Source organism: Herpailurus yagouaroundi, unplaced genomic scaffold (genome assembly GCF_014898765.1).
Source record: "Herpailurus yagouaroundi ecotype Mexico unplaced genomic scaffold, PumYag 77, whole genome shotgun sequence".
In the NCBI taxonomy this organism is placed as follows: domain Eukaryota; kingdom Metazoa; phylum Chordata; class Mammalia; order Carnivora; family Felidae; genus Herpailurus; species Herpailurus yagouaroundi.
In genome coordinates, this window is record NW_024412388.1 from 1372057 (window position 1) to 1385365 (window position 13309).

At 64.3% G+C, this 13309-nt stretch overlaps 2 protein-coding genes across 7 annotated transcripts in view; one reads left to right on the plus strand and one right to left on the minus strand.

Moving 5' to 3' along the window:
• The first annotated feature begins 1048 nt into the window (after window positions 1-1048).
• Window positions 1049-3910, plus strand: PRXL2B (peroxiredoxin like 2B). 2 transcript variants are annotated; one of them, XM_040458975.1, is made up of 7 exons: window positions 1049-1170; window positions 1358-1562; window positions 2133-2184; window positions 2668-2731; window positions 2816-2891; window positions 3172-3290; window positions 3739-3910. In XM_040458975.1, exons 1-7 carry the CDS (start codon window positions 1108-1110, stop codon window positions 3763-3765), a joined length of 606 nt encoding a protein of 201 aa, XP_040314909.1. In that variant the 5' UTR covers window positions 1049-1107; the 3' UTR covers window positions 3766-3910. The 2 variants fall into 2 exon arrangements, with proteins under 2 accessions (XP_040314909.1, XP_040314915.1); XM_040458981.1 differs by lacking the exon at window positions 3739-3910 and having other exon boundaries at window positions 3134-3250.
• A 1020-nt stretch (window positions 3911-4930) lies between these two features.
• MMEL1 (membrane metalloendopeptidase like 1) overlaps window positions 4931-13309 on the minus strand; it is a 31899-nt gene continuing 23520 nt past the window's right edge. For 3 of the 5 annotated variants that reach the window (XM_040459018.1, XM_040459032.1, XM_040459039.1), the window contains 13 exons: window positions 12146-12282; window positions 11724-11817; window positions 10359-10487; window positions 9801-9899; window positions 9241-9324; window positions 8762-8865; window positions 8456-8514; window positions 7885-8004; window positions 6897-7030; window positions 6720-6785; window positions 5975-6070; window positions 5458-5534; window positions 5237-5336 (listed from right to left, as the gene is read on the minus strand). In XM_040459018.1, coding sequence (XP_040314952.1) covers window positions 5237-5336; window positions 5458-5534; window positions 5975-6070; window positions 6720-6785; window positions 6897-7030; window positions 7885-8004; window positions 8456-8514; window positions 8762-8865; window positions 9241-9324; window positions 9801-9899; window positions 10359-10487; window positions 11724-11817; window positions 12146-12282 — 1299 coding nt within the window. Of the gene's footprint in view, window positions 5337-5457; window positions 5535-5974; window positions 6071-6719; window positions 6786-6896; window positions 7031-7884; window positions 8005-8455; window positions 8515-8761; window positions 8866-9240; window positions 9325-9800; window positions 9900-10358; window positions 10488-11723; window positions 11818-12145; window positions 12283-13309 lie in introns of all 5 variants that reach the window. The other 2 variants (XM_040459027.1, XM_040459009.1) reach the window with 1 other exon arrangement.

The window sequence follows — 13309 nt, forward strand, 5'->3', positions numbered from 1 at the left end:
ACAAAACAGTCTGCAGGATGATTAACACCACCTACCACACATTTAACGCCTTAAATGACTCTCCCGAACCTGGGAGACTCCGAGGTCTCCAGCCTGGTCCAGGGGCTCTCTGTGGGACCTGGGGAGTGAGGCTGAGGGCTGGGGCCCAGACAGATCTGCGTGTCCCATTATCCGGGTTAAGTCTTGGCTTCATTTCTCACGCCAATGTCTCGGGCCTTTATCGGTAAAACCGGGTGATCACAGGTGTCACAAGACTGCGGTGAGCAATAAACAAAGTCGCAAAGCACGCAGTAAACTGCTCTTACTTCTTTCAGGTCTATTTTACCCAAAGTCTGGGGGCTAAAAGAAGACTTTGCTTTAAGAAATTACCAGCATTATAATTAAAGCCAACGCAGATATCCAATTGAGAAAGCGAAGCATTCGCGTGGATTTTAAGGCTGAAATAAGATAAGGGTAAATGCTAAGCCCTTGGGCTCCTCGGCCTATAGGACGAGGCCCGGGCCCCAGAGCCGGGACTCGAGTGCTCGCCGCACTCACCTTAACCCTGCCCTGCAAACCGGGCACTAGGTAGCCGCTGTCCCGCTCGCGCTCCCGCCTTCCCGCCCGCCCCGGACCCCAAACTCGGGACCTAGGATCAGGGGACTCCGGTCGCTCTCCGGCTCTGCACCTGGCCGGGCAAAACGGAGCCCGCCCCCACGTGGGGCAGCGCTGCGCGCAGGCGCACCACGTGTCCGCTGCCCAACCGCCCAGCTTCTCCGGCAGCCAGCACAGCGACGCCATTGGCCGACAGGCTTATGCATATGCAAAACTAGTGACAAAGCGCGGCCCGGGCCGCTGCTGTGGGCGGTGGCGGAGAGGCGGCCTGGGGGCGGGGCCGGCAGAGGAGCGGCGGCCTGGGGGCGGGGCCGGCAGAGGAGCGGGCGTCTGGGGGCGGGGCCGGCAGAGGAGCGGGCGTCTGGGGGAGGGGCCGGCAGAGGAGAGGTGACCTGGGGGCGCGGCCAGGACGAGAATCCACAGGGGGGCGGGGCACGGGCGGGGCACGGGCGGGGCGTGGCCAAGCAGGCTGGGAGCTTGGCGCGCAGCCGAAGAGCACGGTGGCAAGTGGACATGAGCGCGGTGGACCTTGCCCGCGTGGGCGCGTGTGTCCTGAGGCATGCGGTGACCGGGGAGGTGAGGCCGGACGAGCGCAGGGCGGTGGGTGGGCCCCTGGCACCAGCCCGGGCGCCCTGGCAGTGGCATGCGCAGCGGGCTTCGGGTCGTGGAGCTGGGGGCGCAGTCCGGGCTTGCGCGGTGCGGGGCTGGGGCACGGACGCGCGTGGGAGGTGGTCCATCGGCGCCCCTCACCCGCTCCGCGCAGGCAGTGGAGCTGCGGAGTCTGTGGCTGGAGCAGGCGTGCGTGGTGGCTGGCCTGCGGCGCTTCGGCTGCTCGGTGTGTCGCTGGATCGCCCGGGACCTCAGCAGCCTCAGGGGGCTACTGGACCAGCACGGCGTGCGTCTGGTGGGCGTGGGGCCCGAGGCCCTGGGCCTGCAGGAGTTCCTGGAAGGCGGCTACTTCGCGGGAGGTGCTTGTGCCCCCCTCCCCTCCTCCCACTGTAGCCCCACCAGCTACCTCGAGCCCCTTCCCAAGCTCTGGGCAGTGGCCATCCCCTCCTTGCCCAGGCCTGACCCTTCTGTCTCCTGGAGCTCCAGTCATGTCTCCGGGGCTCTCCACCTGTTGCCCCTACTTGTGTCCCTCAGGCACGAAGTCCCTCCCACCTTGGACAGAGGCAGGGCCCAGCGGTGATGCTGGCCTCGAATCCCCGAGGGTCTCTACTGGATGGCAGCAAGATCCCGCCTTCCCAGGAGCCTAAAGGAGTACGGCTGGGACAGGAGCCCACCCTGCTAGACCCCTCTCCCTGGCACTCAGGATATGCCCTCCCAGAGCCCTGGGCCCGGTGGCAGAGTCCAGGCCAGCCCCGTGCCTCCCTTTTCCTGCCACCTCTGGGCCTCTGCCCCTCCACTAACAGTGGGGACACTCAGTCCTCTGCTCCTACGTCCTGGGTGGGCAAGCCAGGGGAGCGGGGGGCTGGATGCAGGCAGGTGAGCGGGGGGGGGGGGGGGGGGAGTGCACACCTGTGGCTTCTGCTTTCCAGAGCTCTACCTGGATGAGAGCAAGCGCTTCTACAAGGAGCTGGGCTTCAAGCGGTGAGCAGGCGGGGCAGCCGCCTCTTCTCATTCCTCTTCCCCCTGCTGCCCTCTTCCTGGGCATGAGGCTCTGGGGGCATCCACTGCTCGGTCGGTCCTTCTAAGGACTCTCTCTTGGGTGCTGGGTGTCCGTTACGGCTGTTGGTTAGGCCTCTCACCCAAGATCTACCCCCTTTCCGGCCACCTCGGGTGCCTGTGTCGTAGGCTGGCTGCTGGGCCTGACTAGTGGTGCCCAGCTGAGTCAGATCTCTGGGCTCACCCAGCTGGGGGTCCAGCCCACACTCCCCAAATGTGCGGGGCCCCAGGCCTACCGGCCCCCAGGCTGGCTGCCCCATGCCCCCCCCCCCCCAGCACTGCCCCGAGTCCCTGGTGAGATGCTTGTGAGAATCTGGTGGGTGTATCTTGTAGAGACTGGGGATAGAATTGCTGGGCAAGTCTTCGCTGAAGAGCCGGGGCCCGGACTAGCCAGCTGTGTCTTCACAGGTACAACAGCCTGAGCATCCTGCCGGCCGCCCTGGGGAAGCCCGTGCGCGATGTGGCCCTCAAGGTTTGTGATGGCCAAGGACGGGTGGGACTTGAGGTGGTGGGGCTTCCCTGTAGGGCTGACCCGGACCTGCCTCCCTCCTTTCAGGCCAAAGCTGCTGGCATCCAGGGGAACCTGTCTGGGGACTTGCTGCAGAGTGGAGGGCTCCTGGTGGTCACCAAAGGTGGGCTGGGAAAGGGGTGTCAGAGGCCGATGCCTGGTTGCATGGGGGGCCGAGGTCACATCCTGGGCTGGGAAGGTCTGGCTGAACTTGGTGGCATGTCCTGACCCTCTCTGCCTCCCTTCCTCTGGCTTCCTGACCTTGACAAGTCTTCTCTGTGCTGGGTGGGCTGCGGCCAGGACGGCTCCCTTGTCAGGGTAACCAGGTGGGGTCTCGGACAGCGAGGGGTGTCTCCCTCCTCCCAGCACGCAGGGGCATCCTGACCGCCTCCCCACCGCTGTAGGTGGTGACAGAGTGTTGCTGCACTTCGTCCAGAAGTCTCCGGGAGACTATGTCCCCCGGGAGAGCATCTTGCAGGCCCTGGGCATCCCGGCGGAGGGCTGTGCCAGCGAGGCGCCCCAGGTGAGCTTGGGCCTGGGGAGCACGCCGCCCGCTAAGGGCAGCAGCTCCCCTGGGTTGAGTGCTGGGTACGACCAGGTGCCAGGCTGCACCTGCAGGGTTGACGTACTTCTGCGCTCGTGGCAGCCCAGGATGTCACTGTCACCCCACTGTGCAGGGGGAAGCAGGCTGAGGACAGTGGGGAACCAGGGGCAAGGGTGGCCAGACGGCCTGGCACAGCAGGGCTCTCCCCAGAGGGCAGGGGGCTGCCCGTCCTCTCAGCCTGGGGAGGGTCGCAGTTTGCCCAAGGTGACCACAGCCAGTGGTAGTGGGGTCCTGGTGGCTGACCTCCTGTGTCCCGAATAGAGGGGGTTTTCTAGCACTTGGGCCCCAGACTGCTGGTGGGTGGGAGCAGCTGCTTTGGACTCTGGGGAGTGCGGCTGGCCTGACGGGGACCCTGCTGTGCCCACAGTGTGCTGAGGGGGCGTGCACAAGGTGAAGACCAAGGCCTCCGAGGGCCTGGGAGGCGTCTGCTGCCTTGAACACTGGGAGCTGGATGTGAAGAATCTTTCTGGAATCTCTGGACTGGGGCACCCAACTCTGCCTGGGCCTCTGTGACAATGAGCATTAAACTCGTTTCTGGGTGGCGTTTATCTTCATTGGCTCTGATCTCCTCACAGGGGACGTGGGCCTGCAGGCTTCCTTGGGAGGGGCCGGCAGAGGGGAGGAAATGGCCCTGCAGCCTCCCCGAGGGCCTCAGGCCTTTGGCACAGGAGGGTCAGGGGTTGGAGGACCTTGCAGGGTGCGGGAGATGAGGATATGGTCAGGTCAGAGCTCATTCTGGGTGGGTGTCCAGGGCGATGTTGCCCCGCAGCTGCTGGGCACGGTGGACAGTGAGGCTTAGGGAGGGGGCTAGTCGGCTGGAAGGACCTTCTCCGATGAGATCTGTCATTTGCACCCGACTGGGGTGGCTGGCCTGGCCCAGCTGGTTCATCCAGCTCTGCCACGCCCCCAACCCCCCCTACACCATTCCTTGGGGGGATGTGACAGGCACCTGGAACCTAGTGTCCAGAGCGGAAACCTGCCCCTGCCCACCATGCCTGGGGCTCTTTGGTCTGGGTGCGTTCAGATGACCTCAGCACCACCCCTCTACCCGCCCCCCTCGAATTGGCCAGGATGACCACAGTGGCCTCCTAGCTGGCCTCCCAACTTCCTCCCACCTTCCCCCCCTGCCCGGTTTGGTACTACTCTCGGGGGTCTTTAAAACATCAGAGCAGGTGACAGTGTCCCTTTGTGGTTTAACCCTGCCACCGGCCTCTAGTTACATAAAACCCGAAGCGTAGATTCTGATCTATGGCTCCCCGGTTCCCTCGGTCCACCTCCTGACCTCAGCCAGCTCCTGAGTCAGTGGCCCCTCCTCCCATCTGAACCGGCGGTCCCTGAGGGCCAGTGTTTGGGGGCGTCCTGGCACAGAGACCCTGGGGGGCTCACCAGGCGTGGCCCTCCCTCTGCAGGGTGCCCTGCTGTTTCCCTGTCTGGCTTCTGTTTTGCCCAAGGCCACCAGCAGTCAGCGCCCAGCCAGATGCTGTCCCCCAACAGTCAGCTGCGCGTACAGACAGGGGCTCGGCCACCCCCCTCCCCCCCCGCCCAACAGACAAGGCAGATGGCTTCTTTGAAGCGTTTACTTAGCTCAAGTCTGAAGCTCATGGACAGCTGACTGGGATGTTTGGAGAGGGTGCAGACAGGTAAACGCGTCTACAGGGCTGGGGCACCGTGCCCCTCACCGCAGGCACGGAGGGCGCCGGGCAGTCACCGCTTGCCCTGGGTGCTGGGGCCGCGGCTGCGCTCCAGGCCCCGCGCGGGGCCGGCAGCGTGTGCGCCTTGGCCTTGCCCGTGGCTCCAGCTGCACGTGCGAGGGCTGCCTGGCCTGCCGCGGCGGGTGGGCGTGGCCACAGTGCGGCCGGCGACGGCTACCAGACGCGGCATCGCTCCCGCGGGTGCATGCGGGTGCCCTGGGCACAGTGGAAGGCGTCCGCGAAAGCCGCCAGGTTCTGCAGCGAGCCCAGCACCCTGCGGGCGGCCAGGGGCCTGAGCCAGCTGGCCTGGGCCCCGGGGGTGGGCGCTGGGGGGCGGGGGCGGGGGGCGGGGGGCGGGATGGGGGTGGCGCGCACGGATGCAGGGGGCTACTCGCCTGTACTTCAGGGGGCTGTGGACGTCGGTCTTGATAGACTGTACGGCGAACTCAGGCCGGTAAGACCCGCACCACACCTGTGGGGGCGTGAGGGGCGTGGCTGTGGGGGGGGAGGGGCGGGCCTGGGGGGATGGGACGCAGGAATCAGGGGGGCCCTGAGGGCATCCAGGCGGGGGTGGGGTGGGCCTAGGGGGGCAGGGACAGGCGTGTGCTCTCACGTCTTTCTAGGCACAAGGGAGTCCCGCCTGTCCTGTCCCAGGCCGTCCCTTCTTGGGTGGGGGAGGGAAGCCAGCCTCCCCTCCCCAACTGGCCCAGCTACACCTGAAGCCCCCCAGCTCCAATCCTCTGCTTTCTTTTCCTCCAGGAAGCCTTCCAGGCTGGCAAGTCTGCTTCTGCCCGGCCTGCCCTCTCAGCATGGCCCTGGAAGTACCCCTCAGTGGAGGCCTTCCAAAAACCTGGTGGGCAACCGGTGCCCGGCTGCTGAGGCAGCAGGCAGGGTGGGGACTGTGGCTCCTACCTGGGCATAGTTGATGAAGAAAAGCTGGTCGTAGGTCAGTTCCAGCCCTGGCAGCTGCTTATCCTTGCCACCGTCTGCCATCCACTTTAGGTAAGCCTGCAGACGCCAAACAGGTGCTGGGCCCGGGCCTGTCCTTCCTTGCTCCTGGGGTCAGCACCGGCCTGGGGTCCGGGCAGAATGGAGGTCTGGCTCCACGGCCCTGCTCCCGGCGGAGGTCCTGCCTCAGCACCTGACGGCCCTTCGAGCACCCCAGGGACAGCGCTCCTGCCCTGACGGTCTGGTGCTCATCTCCGTGCTACAGTGGCTGGGCCCTGGCCCTGGGGCCGGGGTGGGGGCGCTGGGGGGCGGGGGGGGGCGGTGGGTACCCGCGTCTGGTAGGATCCCTGCTCAGACTGCCACGCAGCGCCCACCTAGAAGGAGCTCCGAGGCCCGGTGCCTCAGGCTGCAGGTGCAGGGACGATGCCACGGCTGGTGGGGACGTGGTGAGCGCCACTATCTTACCGGGGGAGAGTCAGTGGCTCCCCTGGGGTTCGAAGGCTCAGGTAAGGTCAGGGTAAAATGTGGGCAGCACAGCCAGGTGCCCATTCACCCGCAGCCAGGCTGGCTCCCCCAGGGCACAGCTGCTTTCCGGGACAGATGGAGAAGGGTTCCTTCCAGGGGTGCCTCGGCCTGCGCAGGGCACGGTCCCCGCCTCACCGAGGCACCTGTTCCCCTGCGTCCTCGAGGGGACCCTGCTTGGACCCACCTTATATGCCTGCCGCACTCCTCCGTTGTCAGCGATGTTTTCCCCGAGGGTGCTGAACCCGTTCACCTGCACACAGGACGCGGGACGGTAGGGCGGCCGGGCTCCCCTGCACCCCCCGGGGGCCGGGGCTGGGGAGCGGGTCCCCGGCGGTGGCGGCGCTGCTGATGGCCTGCTCACGTTTTGGTGGTCGGCCAGGTCCCAGGAGTAGTTCCCGTACTGGTGGACCATGCACTCCGACTGCTCCTGGAAGTGCTGTGCTGAGAAGTTGGTCCACCAATCGAGCATGTTGCCGTTCTTGTCGAAGTTCCGGCCTGGCGGGCAGAGGGGGCTGCCTTCGTGGCCCTGCCTGCCCAGTGCCGGCCTCACCGGCACGTCCTCCCAGAAGCCCCAGTATCTAGAGCTCATGGGGGCAGGGGACGGGCCCCTGAAGGGTTGGCACAAGGTCATCGGGCTGCTGAGGCCCGGGAGGGGGCTCTGGTGGCCTACCATCCCACCCCCGAGGTCAGAGCCTGGGGTTTCGGGGCCCGGGGGCACCGTGGCTTAATGCCCCTCGCCGTGATGTCCAAACTCTGTGAGCCCCAGGTAAGGGGAGCACGTGGTCCTGGGGCCCACGAGGCTGCCCTCAGAAGGTCCCGATGGTCAAGCCCTGTGGGAAAGCCAGCTGGGGCCCCCGTGCGTGGTCACAGGCCACTAGAGCAGGCAGGGGCCGCACCCTGGGATGGGAGGTGGGGACATCGGGTCAGCACATCTCTGGGCCGGAGGAGGCTGGCTGCCCTGGGGTGATGCCAGGCCAGGACCTGGAGCTTCGGAAATGCCCGGGGTAGTGTCACTATCGCCGGTTCACGGGCCCAGGGAAGAGCGGCCCGTTAGGTGGAGTCAGGATCTGGCCCGCGAGCCCTCACACCCTCTTCTCCATGTCTCTGCCCAGAGCAAGGGTGCCGGACGGGGGCCGAGCCTGCCATTCAAGACCTCTCTGCCACCATAGCTCCCCTGGGAACCCAGCAAGTCCTCTCTGCCTGGGTGTCAGTGTCCCCACCTAAATCGTGAAGGGGTTGGATGGACAGCTCCGAGGCCCCCTGTCCCCTGGTCCCCTCCCGGGACTGCTGCTCAGTGGAGAGGGGAGGAGGCCGTGTAGCTCTGACCACCCCCCACGCAGCTTCCCTACCGTTGTCGTCAAAGCCGTGAGTGATCTCATGCCCGATCACCATCCCAATGCCCCCGAAGTTCAAGGCCTGTGGCTGCTCCTTGCTGAAGAAGGGGGGCTGCAGGATCCCAGCGGGGAATACTGCCCGGAGACAGGGGTGGAGACATGTCCGTGAACGACCCTCCCACGGGCCAGGCCCTGGGCAGGCACCCCTGGGGCTCCTGCATCAAACCACACGGCCCGGGGGGGCAGGGCTGTGACCCCCCCTCCGCCCTTCACGTTACAGACCAGAGAATACAGGGCCCGGAGGTGAGAGGCCGGGGCCAGCATGCGGCAGACCCAAGCTCTCCCGCCCCCCCTCATTCTCTGCTGCCCTCGGGACTGGGGTCTGCTCCCCAGTCTCTAAACCCGGCCCTACCACTCAGACAAAGGTGAGGAACTTCCCAGCAGGTGGGGAGAGGGGTGAAGTCCCTACAGGTGGGGAGAGGTTCTCTCCTCCCGAGAAGAGGCTGGAGGTGCCCCCCAGGAGGGAGGGGAGGGCTCTTCTCTGGCACCGGAGGGCTGGGCTCAGTCATGGAGGGGTCACACGTACCTATCTGGTTTCGGTTTGGGGAGTAGAATGCGTTAACCACGGCCGCCCCGATGATCCAGCTGTGATAGACAGGCCGGTCACCCGGAGCCCGTCTCCTGGACCCTTTCCTCCAGGTCCCCTCCCGGCTGACCAGAGCCCCCACCCTTAGGGCCCCCATCACAGTGGCTGTGCCACGAGACCAGCATTGCCCGCAGCCAGGGCCGGGTCTGGGCAATCCACAGATCTGAATCCTCCCTGAACCCGGGGCTCCGGGTCAGACCCCGGCCGCCCTTCCCGGCCCGCTGGTTCCCGCGTGCCGCCACTCACAGGTTCTGGTCCACTTTCTCCCGAAGCTTCTTGAGGCTCCGCTGGGCACCAGCCTTGAGGTTCTGAAGACCGTTTTCAAAGTACTGGTCCTCCGAGAAGTTCAGCTACGGGACAGGGGTGGTCACTGCCGGGTGTGCAGGCAGGGGGGTCGGCAGTGGCTGGGGACCGGCCTTGGGACTGGCTGGGCAGTCCTGCACGAGGCCGACGGGCTGCGGGTGCGGGTGGTGGGGTTGGGGGGCCGGTGCTGGCTCTGGGCCTTCGTGCCACGGAGCACGTTCCTTCTCCCTCCCGACCTCAGTTTCCCCATCTGTAACGGGGAACTCTGGAGAGCTGCCCATCCAGCGAGGTGGCCGAGACGGCACCACCTGCCAGGGAGTTGAAGGCTTGTGGTTCACAGGGCTGGTTCAGGGGCGGATCGGGTCGGGGGTGAGGGGGCAGGTGAAGTTCTCGGGGCCCCCTTGGCCGGGGGTGGGGCGCACGTTGGAATACTCCTCGTCCAGGTGCTTGTTCCTCTCCTCCAGGATGTAGTCTGGGTACCCGATCTGCTCCCGGATGCTCATGGCCTAGGGACGACATCGGGGCCGGTCGGTGACTGCCCCACCGTGGGAACCCCGGCTCTGCCCCTCACTCGCTGCCGCGTGGCTCAGGGGCTGAGGGACTCGACCCCCCCCCCCCCCCCCACCCCCCCCCCCCCCCTGCTTGCAAGCCATGGGGAGGTTTAATGGGGACAGGTGAGGACCGGCTCAGCCCCACAGCCAGCCAGGGGTCAGATGGGGCGGGGGCCGGGTGCAGTGGGACGGTTTCCACTTGACATCCTGGCCCAGAGGGGGCTTGCTCCGAGGCCACCCCTACTCGTTCGCAAGGGTGCCGGGAGGGTCTCCCACACTTGGCTTCTAGTTCCGCCTCTGAGCAAGCCACACCCAGACCCAGTGTCTTCATCTCTGAAGCGGGTGCGACGACGGTCGCCCTGTGTCCCCGTGCTGGGGCTGCCCTCTCCAGCCAGGATGCCCTGACCGTGGGGCTCCAGCCACCTGCGCACCTTCTCCTGGGCCTTCTCCTTGGATGCCTCGTCCATCCAGCCCAGCTCATCCAGGGTCTCCACGAACACCGCCCGCACCTTGTCAATGAGCTCTCTGACCTGGGGGGACACATGGCTCTCGTCCTGCGTGTCCAGCATTGGGGTCTCTGCAGGGGTCCGGTCCAAAGCCTCGTCCCTGCCGTGACGTTGGGGCTGGGGGTGTGGAATGCTCCCCCCCTTCCGGGACAGGGGTCCTGACTGCGGGGCGTTCTCCTGGGTGAGCCTAGGGCCTGCCCGCCCCTGGACTCACAGCCTGTATGGCCTGTAGGCCTTTCCCAGACAGGCCTGTAGGGTTGGGGGTGGGGCTTCTGGCCTCCCCACGTGACGGGGCACCAGGCAAACGTGTGCTCCCCGGTACCCCCTGGGCACACACGGGCTGCTGGGGAGCCAGCAGGGTCCCGGCACTGGGAGCCCGGAGTCACCCTGTGGGGGAGGGGGGCTGTGACCCGTGCCCCCACCCACCACGGGCAGCGTCCCTGTGGGGAGGGGCCACAGACAGACTGAGCACAGGGCACCCACCGCATCCTTGCTGTCTCTGGGAAAGGCCTCCCTGACGTAGAGGGAGCCCACGGCGCTCTCCATGTTGCTGTTGACGTAGCTGACGCATTCTCGCCAGCGCACCTCCTCCACGGTCGTGCCGTAGAGCACCTGCCGCGTAGGGCACCCATTCACGCACTGCTGCCTCCCTGTCCTCGGCCCGAGCGCCCAGCGGCCAGAGCGGGGCACCGATGAACTCTGACCTCCCCGGGGAGTGCCGGCCGTGGGCGTGGGCGGGACGGCGTCTGCGCTTTTCAGGGGAGGGCTCCCCACCCGGGCTGGAAGCCTGGCCTCTGCCCCGGGACAGGGGTCGGACCCTGCTCAGCCCCAAGGGCCACCTTGCCCCCTGTTCTCGCCGCCCTGGCCTGGCTGGCCAGCCCGACTCTGACCTCTTGGACCCCAGCCCCCCACTGAAGCACAGGCTGGTGTTGACTCTGGGGGCCCTGGGGGCCACATCCAGCTCAGCCTTAAGCCACCGGCTCTCCGGCCCCCAGCGGGTTTTCCCATCACCAGAGTGGAGACGCTTGGCCAGTAGTGTCTCCACCCAACCCGCCAAGGCAGACGCCCCGACTTGCCCCAACTTCCCTGATGCGCTGGAGGGCTTCTGTCCGTCCCATTTCTCTAGCGAAGAACCTGGGGGTCCGCCTGACTCCCCTGCCCCTCAGCCCCCTGCTCGTGCCTCGACTGTCTGTTGTCCACACTTGCGTCTGCTCCTGAGGCCCTGGTCCAACCCGTCACCCCGCCCGGACAACGTGTGTCTGCACTCTGACCCCACGCCCCCTCTGATCGAGGCCTTGGAACAGCCACCGTGACCACAGGCCTTCCCGGTGGGTCCCCTGCCTCTGCCCTGCCCGCACCCCCACCCCCAGCAGCCGGAATGACCACACAAGCAGGACGCTAGGCTGTGGTTCCCGCTCTGAACACCCTGGCGGCTTTCAAGGCACGTGGAATCCACGTTCGGCTCAGTCCCACGATTGCGGGCCCCCACCTCTCTCCCCGACCCCGTCTCCTTCCTTCCCACCACGTGGCCCGGGGGCGTCCTGCCTTGGGAATCCGCCCCCAGCCTCTTCGTGTCTGGGTCATTCTTGCCTGGAGGTCTCCGGTGTCACCCGCACAGAAAGGCCATCTCTGTCCCATACCTTCCTGTCATGTCCCACTTGTTGCTTTGAAAGAGTGGCTCTCCGGTTTGGCGACTGTCCCAAGAGGGCAGGCGTTGTCAGCCTCTTGCACGGCTCTGCCCCCGGCGTGGACCTTGGCGTTTGGCCCAGAGCAGGTGCCCAGCACCATGAACTAAGGGAACAAACGACAGGCCAGGGGTAGGAGCCACCGGCGTGGGGCCCCACTCACCTTACGGTAGTTAGCTCGCGCATCCTTGAATCGCTGGCTCAGGCTACTAATGCGGTCCAGCACCAGGCGCCAGGCCAGGTAGTTCTGCATGGTCCTGTGGGCAGGAGGCAGAGGGCGGGGCATATGACAGGCATGTGGAGTTTGTCCAGAGTGGGGATTGGGCTTCTGTGACGAACAGGCGCTCGCCCCAAGCAGGATGGTGGAGAAAGCCTCTGGGACAACCTCCAGATACAGCCTGTCTGCTCCTAGATGCCCAAAAAGTCCCAGGGAGGGCTCGCATCTCTCACTAAGGTTCTATCGGCCGCTAATATTTATCTGCCCAGAGAAGATGCTCCCTGGGGTACTCTCCCATGAGGAGACGTGGGGAGGGGGGTGCAGAGGCCGAGATGCCGAGGCCTCTGGGGACCTTCCCGGGGCCTCACCTGGCTGAGTAGACATCGATGATGTCTTCGAGGTTCCGGAGGTAGGGGATGCCATACACCACGACTTCCTCATCTGGCAGCAGTTTGATTTTGACAGAGGACAGCACAGATTGTATGAAGAGGGTCCAGTTAAACCCCTGGGAAGGCGGGCGTGCGGAGAAAGAGGGAGAGAACAGACAGGTAGGTAGACACAGCTCGTGGGCATCCAAGAAACCCAGCCCCCACCAGAGAATATCTGGGGAATCAGAGGGAAGGCACAGATGATCAGAGTCAGGGTGAGGGTGGGTGACATCACCACAGAGCCTACAGACTGTGGAAAGAGATCACGCCAACGTATTTGAAAACTTGAACGTGATGGAAAGATTCCTGAAAAGAGTTTAGCAATACGATCTATAGAGTATATATCTAATAAATATAAGAACAGTAGAAATATAGTCTTATAGGTAATAAATCGATCTTTCATTCGAAATATTCCCACATGGAAATGTCTAGAACCATCTGCCTTTTCCCGTGGATGCTATCTGACATTTGTGGAAGACATACTGCCAGTCCTACTCAACTTTCCAGAGGACAGAGGAAGAGAAAAATCTTCTCAATTTGATTTATGAGGCCAAGAAAAACTTGAATCCCCAAATAAGGATATTACAAGGAAAGAAGGTAACAGGCTAGTGTCGTTTATGATCATAGACAAAAAAAAATCCTACGGAAAATATTAGCAATTAGGATTTATCCACACCTACATAATATGGATAATACATCACAGCCAAATTTGATTTATTCAAGAATTCAAGTTTGGTGTGTAAAATTTGAAAATCGAATCAAGTAACTCACGGTGGTAACTAGAGAAAGCAGGATAATCACATCCTAATTTCTTTTTTTTATTAAAAAAATTTTTTTAATGTTTATTTTTGAGAGAGAGAGAGAGAGACAGAGCGTGAGTGGGGGAGGAACAGAGAGAGAAGAAGACACAGAATCCGAAGCAGGCTCCAGGCTCCGAGCTGTCAGCCCAGAGCCGGACATGGGGCTTGAACCCATGAACTGTGAGATCAAGACCTGAGCCGAAGTCAGGGGAGGGGCAGAGAGAGAGGGAGACACAGAATCCGAAGCAGGATCCAGGCTCCGAGCTGTCAGCACAGAGCCCGACGCGGGGCCCGAACCCACAAA

Coding starts and splice junctions, on each gene's coding strand:
- PRXL2B (XM_040458975.1), top strand. CDS start 1,108: ATGAGCGCGGTGGACCTTGCCCGCGTGGGCGCGTGTGTCCTGAGGCAT. Junction 1,563..2,132: donor AGGCGGCTACTTCGCGGGAG/GTGCTTGTGCCC, acceptor TCTGCTTTCCAG/AGCTCTACCTGGATGAGAGC. Junction 2,892..3,171: donor GCTCCTGGTGGTCACCAAAG/GTGGGCTGGGAA, acceptor CCACCGCTGTAG/GTGGTGACAGAGTGTTGCTG.